Consider the following 14155-nt stretch of genomic DNA (forward strand, 5'->3'; position numbering starts at 1 on the left):
TGGGAGGTTATGGTTCCTAAAATTCCATGCAAAGCCATAAGCTCTGGCTCAAGATCATCTTTAGAATTTTCTCTGCCAAGGGCTAAGGCTAGTGAAGACCTTCCCCCAAGGGAGGGAGTGAAGATGGCAGAACTGAGCTAAGCTAAACTAGGAGCTGAGAGGTTGCAGGCAGAGATGCTGGGTTCTGCTTTTTCTCCCCCACAGGCACTAGATGATTGTCTGAGGCCTGGAATTATAGGAGAAGAGGCACTCAGTGTGGGAGAAAGGGAAAAGGTGGGATGGTCATTCTTCTTCAGAGTTGGATGAATCTCAGAATTCTATTAGAGATATGGCTATATTAAAACCAAACAGTTATAAAAAGAAACTTTGGCAAGTTTAGAACTTTGGAAGAGTGACCTCTCACAGTGAACTGATGTCTGTGACACTGTGACCATTCAAGGAAGAAGAATGACCCAAAAGGAATTCCAAGGGTCGATGGAATGATTCTGTCCCTCCAGCTGAAATATTAGGAGTGAGACACATGGATCCAGACCCAGGGAAAGGAGCTGGGTGCAGGCAACTTAAGGTAAGGGCAAAAGGCTAAAACTGGCTCATAGACTGTGGCATGTGGGCGGAAGCCACAGCCAAATTCCAAAAGGTTCATCTGTTGAAGAATGTGCGGTTCTGGTGAGGGTTGGGGGAAGGCCGGGGTGGTAGTACCTCTGAGAAAAGAGAATAAATATTTAAGTATATTTTTACTCGCATGTGCATATGCACATACCTTTGGAAGGATTTACAAGAAACTACAGTAGCTCCAGATAAAGGGAACTCGGTGGTAGGGGATAGAAGAATTTTTATCATATGGTTTTACTTATAGATTTCCATCCTTCTGAATACTTCAATAAGTACCTAGCATCAAATTTGCACTGGACTTACCCAAGGATGAAATATGGGGGTCTAAGGGAAGCCTGGGTGGCTCAGTAGGTTAAGTGTCTGCCTTTGGCTCAGGTCACGATCTCAGGGTCCTGGGATCCAGTCCTGCCTTGATACTGCTTCTCCCTTTGCCTGATGCTTCCCCTCTTTGTGTACCTCTTTGTGTACTCTCTCTCTGAGAAGGAAGGGAGGAAGGAAGGAAGGAAAAGAAGGAAGGAAGGAGAAATATAGGAGTCTAAGATTTTGAGAGGTCATCACTAGATCTGGGGGAACTCCACTGTCTTGGCTGGAGAGCTCCTGAAGAATTACATCTAGCCTCATGGAATTTAAATTTTCTCCTTTTTAGCAAGTTCCTCCCATATCTGTTTTTCTTTCCCACTGTGTTTTCTTGGCAATTCTCCCTGTACCCCTTCTTCCTGAATTATCTCATAGTTTAACTTTCAGATTTTGATGAAGTTCAGTTTATACTGCTAGCCCCAACAATTACATGGAAAGAGTAGAGGCACCTCAAAAAACCTAACTCATCATTTCTCCACACTAGCCCTCTTGCTACATTATGTTATTGCCCAAACCAGAAACACGGAGAATTCCTCAACTCTACTCTTTGTGTCACCCATTCCCAACCCACATACCAATCCATCACCAAGTCCTAATAATTTGAATCCTAACTACCTGTGAAATGCATATCCACACGCTCATTTCAGGCCACCCACCCACCTCTAAGGACCTGAACTTAAGGTGTGAGATTTTGCTGTCTTTTGCCTATACCTTTGCGATCATTCCCTATCAAGTCTTCCTACTCCATTATGGTCCCTTCCAATCTGGTCTGAGTGATTCCTTTAAAACACCCATCTGACCATGCCAGTCTCCTATTAAATTCCTTCACTGGCTCCTTCTCACCTATAATAGCTGTTTCAGCCCCTAAACACTTGGGGGAAAAAAGTGTTTCCATAAGCAGATCTCTCATAAGCAGACCAGATTTCTTATAGGATATTCAGGTACAAGACAAACTGTGGTTCATGCTCAACTTTTACTCCACCAGCAAAACAACACTTTTGTCCTCTACTATCCCAGTATATAGTAGGTTGCAATAAACCTATAGATCCAAAACCCCACCTGAGAACTTCTGACCCACAAACTAGAGTCCAGAATCCTTTGATGCCTACAAGGAAGGTCCTTTCTGAGTGGATCTAATGAATTCTTCACCCGTATTTCTTGTCACTAACTTCATGCTCCTTCAGATGATCAAACACTTCATGTAATTTCATTCTTCCATGTCATTACCCATATTATTTCTTCTGTCTGGAGTGTCCTTCTCTGCCTTGTCTGCCCAACAAACTCCTGTTTATCTTCTAAAACCCTGTTGTGCATCCCTTCAGTATGTACCATTTCTAGATCTTCTATGTGTTTTTATCATCGCATGTTTTGGGTGCATTGTAACAGCACATTTGCATACAACCCATCACCCAAGCCCTCTGAGCTCTTTGACAGCAAGAGCCATGTCTTGCTCATCATAGTATCCCTGAACTTATGAACTTGTCCCTGATGCATAGTGTGAGTGCAGAACTGTTTGTTGCACAGAATGGAAGCCCAGATCTTTCCTCTGCTATCTCTCTAGTACTAATGCATTTTCACACATATTATTCAATTTAGTTCTTCATTATATACTGACCTACACATGGTTTTCATTTAGTCCTGTGACCTGACAGGTTTTATTAAGTCTTGCTGTAAATTGTAGGATCTGTGTTTCATGTCTGAACTTACTAAGAAAATCCAAGTCCAAACAAGGTCAACAAGGGTTTCTCTGATGTGAAATGTAACTGAGGAAAGTTATAATGTAAGAAAGAAGTTAGAAAATGTGTGCCCGAGTACTAGAACATTCTCATTGGTTCGTTCACACAGTAGTATTCTAAGCAGCAGTATTCTAGTATCTAGTGCCCCAGAATTCTTCTCTCCCATGGAGGAAAGTAAACCATCTACTTCAAGGCCACTCAAATCCCATTGTTCTAAATCAACAAGCACCAAGCCACCTATTCTGACTAACTCAGTTTCCTAAGTGTCTTGTTAACAAGATGGGGAGCTCTGATATTTCAGTCACTGAATATATCACTAACTAGTACATGGACATTATGGTTTACACATCCATTGCTTATGTGTTTGGTTCACAAATATTAGTCCACTAGGAGGAAACTCAAATTGGGTGCATTAACAAAATCAATTCAACATCCCTACCAAGCTGTCGCTGGGTCACAGTGACCCTGCCAAGGCACTTATTTCCTTAGTGCCCTCAGCAGCCAGCTGTCCTCTACTTCTCTGTCACTCTCTTTTCATTCCATTTAACCACTTCTATATAACATATTCACAATTCACAAAACATTTCACATTATGTATCCTATCCTCTTGATGTCCAGAAACAAATTGTCTCATCCTCATTTAACCTACAAGACAAGGGAAGTTCAGAATGGCCAACTGATTTGTCCAAGGAGCCACACATCCAGTGAGCTGTGGATTATTTTCTTTAGCCCACCCTTTAAATACCACAGTAGCTTAAACACAGTTTCTCTGAATTGAAGACTGTTCTTTTTCACATCAGTTCAGACAGGACTGGAGACGAGAGATATAGCTCACCAGGTTGTATTTACATTATACTCTTGTTGACATATACTCTCTTTATTCCCCTCAATTCTGCTTGACACTGGAGCTAGGAAGACTTTTGTTAACTGGAAGTTAATAGAATTGATCTCCAGGAAAGTTGACTTTTTCATGATCATAGAACCCCTTAGAAGCTGATGTTCATTGGTCTTTAGAGCAAGCATCTACTGAGCTATCTAGAGAGCAACAAGATATGTTATGGTAGCCAGATCAGCAGCAGCAACATTACAATCAAAATGGCACTCACTGCGTGCTTATAGCTTGTAAATGGGGTAGTAAGATCCAAACCCAAGCAAATCTGAGTCCAAATGCCCATGCTTCTGATCACTATGCCTTCCTGTTGAACTACTTCACAAGTACGAGCTATATGTGTACAACTGAACTTCTTAAATTGAACAGATCTTTAGGTAGGTATCTGAAAGAGAGGAAATTGATATCTAGCTATTCATTACCACTTTTGGTTCTTGAACTCCCTAGCCAAAGTCTGCATTCTGGCTGTAGCAGCTGTTGATCCTGTGTTATCCACACCCCTCTCATCACCAACTATTCCACATAACAATTACTCTTCCACACTATACTTTCCTTTCTTCTCAATACCAAACTCCTCCTTCCCAAACTGCCTGTTCACTGTCCTTTCCAAGAAACACTTCTCAGATTAATACCTTGGTCTCCCCATTTCTCTATGACATCTGCACACTCTGGGAAAGAGTGTGTTGTATTTAACTATCAAATGCTTAAAGATGAATGGTATCTGACCAGCATCCCCATCTTGCCCATCATTTTCATATGTCTCAACTCCCCCATATGCCATATGGCTCTAAGGTCTTCTTTCCCTCCCACAAAGCACCACGCAGGACAGAGAGTGCCATCAACAAAGGAGATTGAGACTCGTAGAGAATTTCAAAATGCAGTTTATTGCAGCAATACAAGGAAGGGGGGAGTTTAAGACCTCTCCACAAAAGACAATCAACTTGCTCACACCTTATATACAAAACCAAAGCAGCACAGAGCTTGCTCCAAGAACTAGGATACTAAGGAGTGTCCAGGGCATGTGCTCCATGTACAACAAAGAAGCCATGGTTCTAACCAGCCCTCATCTGGCTGACTTAAGGAGATGCTTTGAAATGTAATGTGTGTAGTGGTCATTGCTAGACTGTTTCTTGGGTAAAGCACAAAGCAGGGTCACAGCCAGAGGGACTGAGATTGCCACTGATCTAAAAACTTATTTGGGAAGCAGAGAAGAAAGGAAAGAGCTGGGGAACTAGGGTGAACTAGAGTGTAACTAATGATAGCTCTTTTCTCCAGTGAGTTTGGGGCAACTGCCCTTGGTCTTGCCAAGCATATTTGGTAGTGATGGAGAGGGAGAGCTAACATGATAGAGGACACCTCTTTATCTGACAGCTCTGGAATAGCTGGTGGAAACAAACTTCACGCTGGAACTGCCACTAGAGGTCTTGGTACCCCCAGAGCTGGATCCCCGGCCTCCGGAGCTCCCGCCGCCAGAACCCCAGCTGCCGCCTCTGTGGCCTCCACTGCTGCTACCGGAGCCGTAGCCTCCGCCGCCGCCGCCTCCAGAACCATAGCTGCCGCCGCCACCACCTCCAGAGCCATAACTGCTACCTCCGGAGCCGTAACTGCCACCTCCAGAACCATAGCCGCCGCCGCTGCCGCCGCCGCCGCCGCCGGAGCCAAAGCCACCGCCTCCTCGGCTGCTACCTCCACTGATGGTGGTGTGGCTGGTGTTCACAGCTGCAAGGGGACAGTCAGTTATCGTCAGCCCCACTCCCTCTCCAGCCCAGCAAAACCTTCACATGCCCCTGAGAAAGCAGCTGGTACTTACACACGCTCACGTTCGGGGTACACTCTCCGGACATCCTGTAGGAGGAAAAAGAGCAAGTCTCCCATGATTCCCTAGCCGCACAAACCCTCTCAGCAGGGGCAGAGACTCTCCCCATTTGGGACTCCTCCTACCCACTTGATCTAAACCCAATCCAGTGCCCTCAGGATCCCAAACTGCTGCCATTTTCTCAGCGTGAACACAAACAGGAAGAAATCACCATAGAAAATAGACAAGAGTCTTGCAGAGAGTGCAAATTAACAGTGCCATTGACCTTCAGGCCAGATGACGTCTGAACCCTCCTAGATGGAGAATAAATTATTCCTTCGCAAAGCACTTCATACAGATGCTCTAGCCCTCCAAACAAGGTTGGGGTCCCAAAATGAGGCCTCATCTTTCCTCCAGAACCCAGTATCTTTCCTCTCCCCACACCCAAGACAAGCTGCAGTCCCTTGGCTGCATGCTGGATGGCAGTCAGCCTACACGGGAAGAAGCACCATAAGAAATGGCCAAAGTGCCCAGGGTTCTGCCCTCACCTGCTTTCCTCTCCTTCCAGAAGGGTTCTGTAGGTGGCGATCTCCATATCCAAGGCCAGTTTGGTGTTCATCAGCTCTTGGTAGTCACGCAGCAGGCGGGCCATGTCCTCCTTGGCCTTCTGCAGGGCGTCCTCCAGCTCGGCCAGCTTACCCTGGGCATCTTTAAGGGCATTCTCACCACGCTGCTCGGCATCGCTGATGGACTGCTGCAGCGCAGAGATCTGAGAGAGGAGAAGCTCACATGTCACTCACTCTCTTATCACCTAATCCCACCCTGGGCACCTCAGTGAGGCTGGTACTCTCAGTCCAACAGAATCACAACAGTTTTAAGTCCACTTATGGCTCTGGATAACACATCACTGCCTCTGGATAGCTAGTCACTGAGTTGACTTCCATAAAAGTCCTTAAAGGGAATACAGAGCAGCCTCTCCTGGCCCTGACTTGAGGCTTCTCCACCCTTTCTCCCTTTTTCTAAATGTCTACCCCGAAACCTCCTGACCACCTTTCCTCTCATTCACCAAGTCTTTGCCTCATGGGCTAGATCACTCATGACCATCACATCCATTTCTCTGCTAGGTCATTTTCACAAGCTTCCCTAAAGAGAACCCAGCATGAAGCCTGAATTGTGAAGACCAGAATAATCACCAAAGGCTTGGAACAGACTATAAGATTCAACACTAGAAAAGTGTCCTCCAGTTACCTGAGCCTCCCTCCCCAATGCCATATAGATATAGCTGAGCAGCAGAAGGAGGGAACAAATACCTGCTTCTTGACACTATCAATTTCAGATCGCAGTCTCTGGGCCACCCGATTCAGCTCTGAAATCTCCATCTTTGTACTCTTCAGATTGTCCCCATGTTTGCCAGCAGTTATCTGGAGCTCTTCATACTAAAGATGGTAGATCAAGTCAATTAGATGTGGCAGCGTATACCATGGCTCACACAGAGAAATATAAGAGAAGACACAGGACAGCAAGACAAGACATTTCAGGAAAACTGGCTAGACATTCGACTCATTCACCTTGGTCTGGTACAGGGCCTCAGCCTCAGCCTTGCTCTTCTGGGCAATCTCCTCATACTGCGCTTTGACCTCAGCGATGATACTATCCAGGTCCAGGCTGCGGTTGTTGTCCATGGACAGGATGACATTTGTTTCACTGATTTGAGTCTGCATCTGGGACAACTCCTGCAAGACACAACAGCTCAATGACTTAGAATGTTAAAACAAAACACAGCTTAGACAGAGGGAGGAGGAGTCAGGAAATGGAAAATATATCTTTGTTCTACTGGATAGTGATGGGCACAGGTTCAGAGGCTCTACATTTGGGTAAATGTGGTCAAAAACAAAGGACTTACTGCCTGGTAGAGTGCAGTGAGGAAATCAATTTCCTGCTGCAAGTTGTCAACTTTGGCCTGAAGGTCCACCTTAGTCATATAAGCAGCATCCACATCCTAGAGGAACAATGGACATCACAAAATCATGTTTTTCCCAGGATGAGTCCCTCTCACCAACTGTGAGGGGCTTTTCCAGTAGAACAAACATTTGGAGTCTCCTCCACATCTTTCTACACTAGACAGATCACAATCCGTAGACTGCCCCACCCCTTGGAATCACAATCACAGGACAGCTCACCTGAGCTGCTAAGAACTTGCCTCCCCACCTTCTCTCTGAAGGGCTGAGAGAGCTGGAGAAGCAAAGGGCCTGGAAAAGCCTAGGTCCATGATAATGTTGGGGGGAACCTCTATTCATCTATTCATCAGGCCCCCACCAGGTTTTCCACATCATGACCTCCTTCTGCTTAGTAATTGGAGACCCTTTTCTATTCTTTATTTCAGATGTGAGGTCCATCCCACAGATTTGCTCACCTTCTTGATGGTCACAAATTCATTTTCTGCATTTGTCCGCTTGTTGATCTCATCCTCATACCTGCAAGGAAATTAGAGGGATTTGGATATTTGGAGAAGGTGAGATCTGAAGTTCAGCCTCCCCAACTGAGATTGGCATCACCTGTCATTGCCTCCTGTAGCCTAGGACAGCTTGGTCACCCTGTCCTTTGGAGCAACCAAACTTCTAAGCTATTTCCAACTTCTGAGAAGAGGAAAAAATCTAAAAATGCTAAATTAATTGGCCTCTAACCTAAGGAAATATATCACTACATACTCTCTTAGCTTAAGACTCGTAGTCTTAACTTGCCACTTTCTGGAAGGATTGCTTGGTCAGTCTTCCTTACTTGTTCCGGTAATCTTCCACCAGGTCTTGCATGTTCTTCAATTCTGAATCCATCCGAGATTGGTCACTCTTCAGTTGGTCCACTCTCCTTCTAAGATTGTTGATATAGGACTCAAAGTAGGGCTCTAAGTTGTGGGTCCGAGTGGAGGTGTCTACCTGCTGCAGCAGCTCCCATTTTGTTTGCAGCACCTGGTTCTGCTGCTCCAGGAACCGCACCTGAGAACACGAGCCCCCGTTACCAACTGGTGTAGAAATGGAGTCCGCCGGCCACTGAGAGCCATAGGCAACCACAGTGAGACCCATGCCTCGTTTGAAAAGAACTTGTTTTTTCAAGTTCTGTTTTCCTGGCCATGGCAGTGAAATAGGAAGAAAATCAAGTTCGCATCATTTTTTGGTACAACATCTAACTCGCTGTGAATTCACAGAAGCTTTAATTTCCCTGAGAAGGGTAATTACTATACTGTCACAGCTGGAACTTTTGAAAGGAGTAACTAGACAGATACCAGACAGCAAACCCCTGTATAAAATTACTGCAATTATACTTGAAATAGATACATGATATTTAAGAGATTTGCCTTTCCACTTTTTTTAGGTAGATTGCCACAAACATTGGTATGCATTCCATAAACATTCACACTTTCAGAGGGATGTTGGGGAAATCCAAAATGGAATTTGAAATCTATTGTGGATAACTTTGAGTTGACATGATTGATGATTAAGCAAAAAGTAAGAAATGGTTTACATATTTTTCCAGAGGTATACTCAGAATATCAGTATTTCGAGAAACTGCTACCAATGTAACATTTTTAGAGGGCAGAGCTCCCTGCCTAAAAGCAAAAGATGTTTGGTGCTACTTACTACATCCTTTCTGCTACAATATCACAGTGCACTCTATTCACCCTCAACTCCCTTTAGGAAGACTTTTCCAGAGCTCCCATTTGCCCCCTAGAAAGCTGAGTTAGCCCCATTTCTATTTCCTTCATTCACCATATGTTAAGTAAGCCCCAATTCAGCTCAAGAACTGAATGAGAAGACACTTCAAGGTGATGTCATATTGACCCACAGACTTCTTTGTTCAAGAGAGAGTTTAGTCATTAGAATCATTCACAAGAATACTTCTAATGTATCTCCTAGAAGACAATTCTACGAAATCCCCAAACAGAAACTTGAGGCTAAACCCCAAGGGATCTGAAATGGACCAAGAGCAGTCCTCCCCGTGCACTGAGGAGATAAACTCACCTTGTCAATGAAGGAGGCAAACTGGTTGTTGAGCGACTTGATTTGCTCCCTTTCTTGAGTCTTTACTTTTTGGATCTCGGGGTCAATCTCCACATTAAGGGGTTGCAGAAGGCTCTGGTTGATGGTGACTTCCTGTATGCCACCAGGGGGGCAGACAGGCCCAAAACTACCTCCACCAAAACCACCTCCACCAAAACCACCACCCCCAAAGCCACTACCCCCAAAGCCACCACCCCCAAAGCCACCACCCCCAAAGCCACCACCACCATAACCACCACCAAAGCCACCACCTCCAAAGCCACCACCACCATAACCACTCCCAAAGCCACCACGTCCACCTCCTCTGGCCACGCTTATGGAGATACTTTTACTGCCACCAAGGTTGACAAGGCTGCGACTTCCAAAACCACCACCGCCACCACCACCTCCACATCTTCCCCCTGCAAATCTCCCGCCACCTCCTCCACTGTGGCGCACAGAGCTGCTAGTGCTCCTGCGTTGGAAGCTGACCACTCCGGCAGAGCCAGAGCTAAAACCCCCTCCGCTCCGGAACCCGGACCTAGAACTGAAGTGTCGACTCATGCTGCCTTGGAGAGAGTTGGAGCAAAGTCGGGAAAGGAAAGGAGCTCACACTCCTCTACCCCAAGCACAGAGACTGTCCCTTATATACCGGGAGCACATCTGGGCTTGGTCCTCGAGTCAGCGGGACGCAGAGCCTGTCAAGGGTTTGGCTTGCCTGCAGCCATACAAGATTTTTACGAGCCTCAACAATACGATAAACACTACACACCTAGCTCCCAGGATAGCTCTCAAAATTGCTGTGCGTGCAAGATCAATCGTGTGGTAATCATTTTATCAGACAAAATCTCCCTTCAAGTGCTGTGACCTTGGGAAAACAGGACCCTGCATCTGCCACCTGGTGCTTCTTGGTAGGATTTCATAACCTCCTGTCACAGAGATATGTATATTCCCTTTCTTGCCTTTGCCCTTGTAAGCTGCGAAGTGCACTGTCCCCTCAAGCTTGGCAGGTGCAACTCTTCACGCTCAAATCGGCAGAGGAACTCTCTGGCCCATATCTGTGATGACTCTCTAGAGCCCAGAGCTCACCAAGTCATATGTCTGGACCCCAAATAAGAGCTTTAATAAGTGAAAAACTCAAACAACTTATTTCTATTACATGGACTTTAGTATTATAGGAAGAGACACTAGCAGAGAACAGGATGGATGGGCAGGTGTTCTAGAAGGGCCAGATGGAAAGACATGCTCTTTCTGAGTTTGCCAGTTGTTCTTTTTCCTCAGACACAAGCGGGGGCAGGAGACAGAGACACCAGCAAAGGAAACTGGTGCAAACAGAGGGCACAAAGATGCCCGTGGAAAAGCTTAGAGAGCTGGGAGGTAACCGGTAGAACCTATTCCATACATTTTGTAAAGCCAAGGGGTAGAGGTGAGGTTTTACAGGGGCTTAGGGACCGACACTGGGTGATGTGGAGAGATGACTGTAGACTTGGAAGAGAGGACAACAATGTGCGTCTGGAAAGCCTGATCCGAGAAGTGAACGCTGTTTCTGGACAATAGTAATGACCATAGTAAAAGGCACGATACTAGCTAAGATGTGTGAAAAAACAAGCACAGTACCAGACCCTGTTCTACAGCTTTTACATGTATTCACCTATTTCATTTTTACAACTCTGAGACAGATGCTATTATGCTGCCCGCTTTTAACATGGGGAAACTGAGGCACTGAAGCTCAAATTTACAAAGGCAGTAAAGGGCATGGAGGGGACTTGAACTGAGGATGCTGAGTGACAGTGTGCGGAATCCTAACCAGCAGTGTTGTATGACACCATGGCGATGATTTTGGGGTGTGCTGGCTGCTGCATGTAAAGCCAGATGACACAGCCAGCTCCCCGCCTCAGAGAGCTTCAAAGGCAAGAGGCCTGTTCCATCCCTTCAAATCCTTAGTCCCAGGCATATGCAAGCACTTGCAAAGCACCTCAACTCACTCACAGAAGGGGAGATCACAGGCACAGAGTTCAGTGGGGAGGTTTCACTTCTATCCAAGTGCAAGAGTGTCCAACTGCATAGCGACCAACCAGGAAGCCACTGGGTCCCTCCCGGAGGAGTACCCCTTAATCAATCTTAATGAACAGAAGTGAGTGGGGTTGAGACGGGGAACGACCTGAACCCCACATAGACTTCCATTCTGCGAGTCTTTAGAAGTCCAGCCTACTGCCCACCCTTGCACATGAACACAGAACTGAAGAGTCGGTGAGAAGCCAGCGCTAAGTCCAGCCCGCTCTTCACAGCTCTGAGTGGTAAATCACAGGCCTGTGCAGAAGGTCCTCACTGTGGAATATAAGATATGGGTAGAAGGGGGGGGGGTCCTGCGAAGACCCTCCAGCCAGGGCCCTGTGTTCCTAAAGCAACACAGCTACATGTCAGTCCTCCCCAGCCCGTACCTCACTGCTGAGTCTTGTCCCTCCTCTTTTCCCAGTTTTTGCGCACACCGGCCTCCAGAAGGTGCCCTTCACTTCTCCACTGATCCCCCTCTTGCCCCCCATCTTTGTGACTCTGTAGTCTGGGACTCGGTCCTAACACTAACATCCGTGGGCTGCTAAACCAGCCATGTGTCTGAAGAATGAGTAATTCAGATCCTGTTCCCAACTAGGAGTAATGGGACCTGGGACGGTCTTGGCATGGTAATGACTGTTGCCTAACCATCTCCTGACAGGCAATCAAAATTCTTTTTGTTAAGCATACTCCCCTGGGAGACACGTCGCCCTGCACATTGATTCCTTCCAGCAGTTTGGAGGGGTGTGCGCCTGGGTATGCAAGCATGTGTGTGTGTGTGTGTGTGTGTGTGTGTACATGTGTGAGTTTATTCTCTCAACTTTGCCAGCCAACAACAGATCTCTCAGGGGCCCGTGCTCCCATCCCCAAACTGAGAAACTGACACTGGAAGAAAAGAGGTGGACAGGTTTGCTAGACAATTGACAGAGCTGCAAAACTGACTATAGGGGGTACCGTGAGGAGGGAAAGTTGGAGGGAAAAGAAGAAATGAGAAGGCATAAACATCACCATCAGCGGACACTTGTGCACTTCACCTGACCAAGGACATACACCAACACCACCCCACGGGAGCGGCGAGAATGAAGCAGTCAAACTATTTGGACCCATTTTACAAAGTGGAGAACCGAGGTGCAGGGAGGTGAGGGGACTTGCTTAGACACTCCAGCCCAGAAAACACACATCTGGGACTAGAACCCTGGTTCCCTGGTTTCAGTTCAAGTGCTCTTCTAAACCTGAGAAGGGGCTCAAGGACGGGCAAGTGGAACGGTGTCCAGCAATCACAGCATGTTCCCATCTTCAGGGACTCAAAAGACCACACCATCTAAGCCACCAATCAAACAAGGTCCCTTGCCCTCCCTTTGCCCTGAGAAGGCAGACTCAAAGAGGTCAAAAAATGTGTCTAAGTCGTGTAGTTCATTCCTGGGAATTGTCCAGTTTCTGAATTAAACTTCTATTCTGTTCCCACCGCTCACTTTTTTGGGACCCCAGCAGGACTGGAAGCTGCCATGTCACCAGCCGTTCCAGCTCGTCCTTCCCTGCCATGTCCCCAGGACTGTGGTGAACATGTGGCGATATTAAAAAGTAGACATGGGAGAAAGGTGTGAGCCACTCACCCTTCTTCTGGCTTTCTTGCAGGCCCTGCACTTAAAGAGAGCATGAAAAAGGAGAGAGGCACCCATACCCACAGACACCGACTACATGCTAGGAGCCATATCTCATCTAAAGATCACCCAAGGTCCTCACCGTGGTCACTAAGATTAGCTTCATTTTAAAGAAAAGGCAGCGTAGGTCCATGGAGGTTTAAAGCCCAAGCTGACAAGCCAAGCCTGTCAAAGTTGTGAGAACATGCCTGCCGCCATCCCAAAGACCTCCTCATGTCATGCCCCCCCCTACAGCCTACAGCTTTCTTGCCACCCCCTCGCAGAGCCTCACACCTTGACCTTTCCACTCCTGTGCTTTGTCCAAACCAATCAACTCTCTTCCCTCTTCCTTTGCTCCTCTCCATCTGCCAAACCCACTCACACTCTTCTCTCCTCAATGGGCCATGCAGCCTGTCAGTGACCCACTTCAAACTTCTACTTGTAGGCAAGCTCTGGGGCACCTACAATCTCAATTCCTGAGAATCAGAATTTGTCCATCAGGCCTTGAGAGCAAATGTCTCTATCTCCCCTGCTCTGCCAGGCAGTGGACAAAGCCCACTGTTCCAGGAGTTTTCCTTGATTAAAAGCACTTGGCTTCTCCATTGGTTTCTTTTTCTCAGCTCAGTTGCTGCCAGATTCAAGTGCATATTCACATATGTATGTATGTGTGTTTGCTAGTCCCTCCATTGTTCTGGAAGGCTTTGAAAGCAAAACTAAATCCTCTGGGTTTTTGGGTGCCTTCCTCACACCCCCACTTGCTCCAGCCTCCCACGCAATCCCCTCACTTGGAGGGTACCCCATCCATGCTGGATATCAGAGTGCCAGAGCACCTCCAGTCTCAAGGACACACACACACACACCCTGGAACTGATCACTGGGATGAAGCTGCCACAGGTAGGCTGTGGCCATGGGCAGGGTCAGGGGTGGTGATGTTTTGATAGCTTTTTGCAGGGACTAAGAAAAAAGTTGAAGAAAGACATGCAATGACAAGTCACCCAGCCCCACGGGACTCCACCAGGGACGTAAGAGAAGGAAATTTC

The 14155-nt window shown here is 46.8% G+C and overlaps 1 protein-coding gene across 1 annotated transcript; it reads right to left on the reverse strand.

Annotated features, from left to right (window-relative positions):
- Window positions 1–4457: 4457 nt before the first annotated feature.
- Window positions 4458–10053, reverse strand: KRT1 (keratin 1). Its single transcript, XM_032348310.1, has 9 exons — window positions 9406–10053; window positions 8168–8382; window positions 7803–7863; window positions 7293–7388; window positions 6958–7122; window positions 6700–6825; window positions 5938–6158; window positions 5405–5439; window positions 4458–5313 (listed from the first exon to the last, which is right to left on the reverse strand). The coding sequence occupies exons 1-9, from the start codon at window positions 9985–9987 to the stop codon at window positions 4955–4957; spliced, it is 1860 nt and encodes a 619-aa protein (XP_032204201.1). The 5' UTR covers window positions 9988–10053; the 3' UTR covers window positions 4458–4954.
- Between the last annotated feature and the right edge of the window lie 4102 nt (window positions 10054–14155).

This window comes from Mustela erminea, chromosome 6 (assembly GCF_009829155.1).
Source record: "Mustela erminea isolate mMusErm1 chromosome 6, mMusErm1.Pri, whole genome shotgun sequence".
Lineage (NCBI taxonomy): Eukaryota > Metazoa > Chordata > Mammalia > Carnivora > Mustelidae > Mustela > Mustela erminea.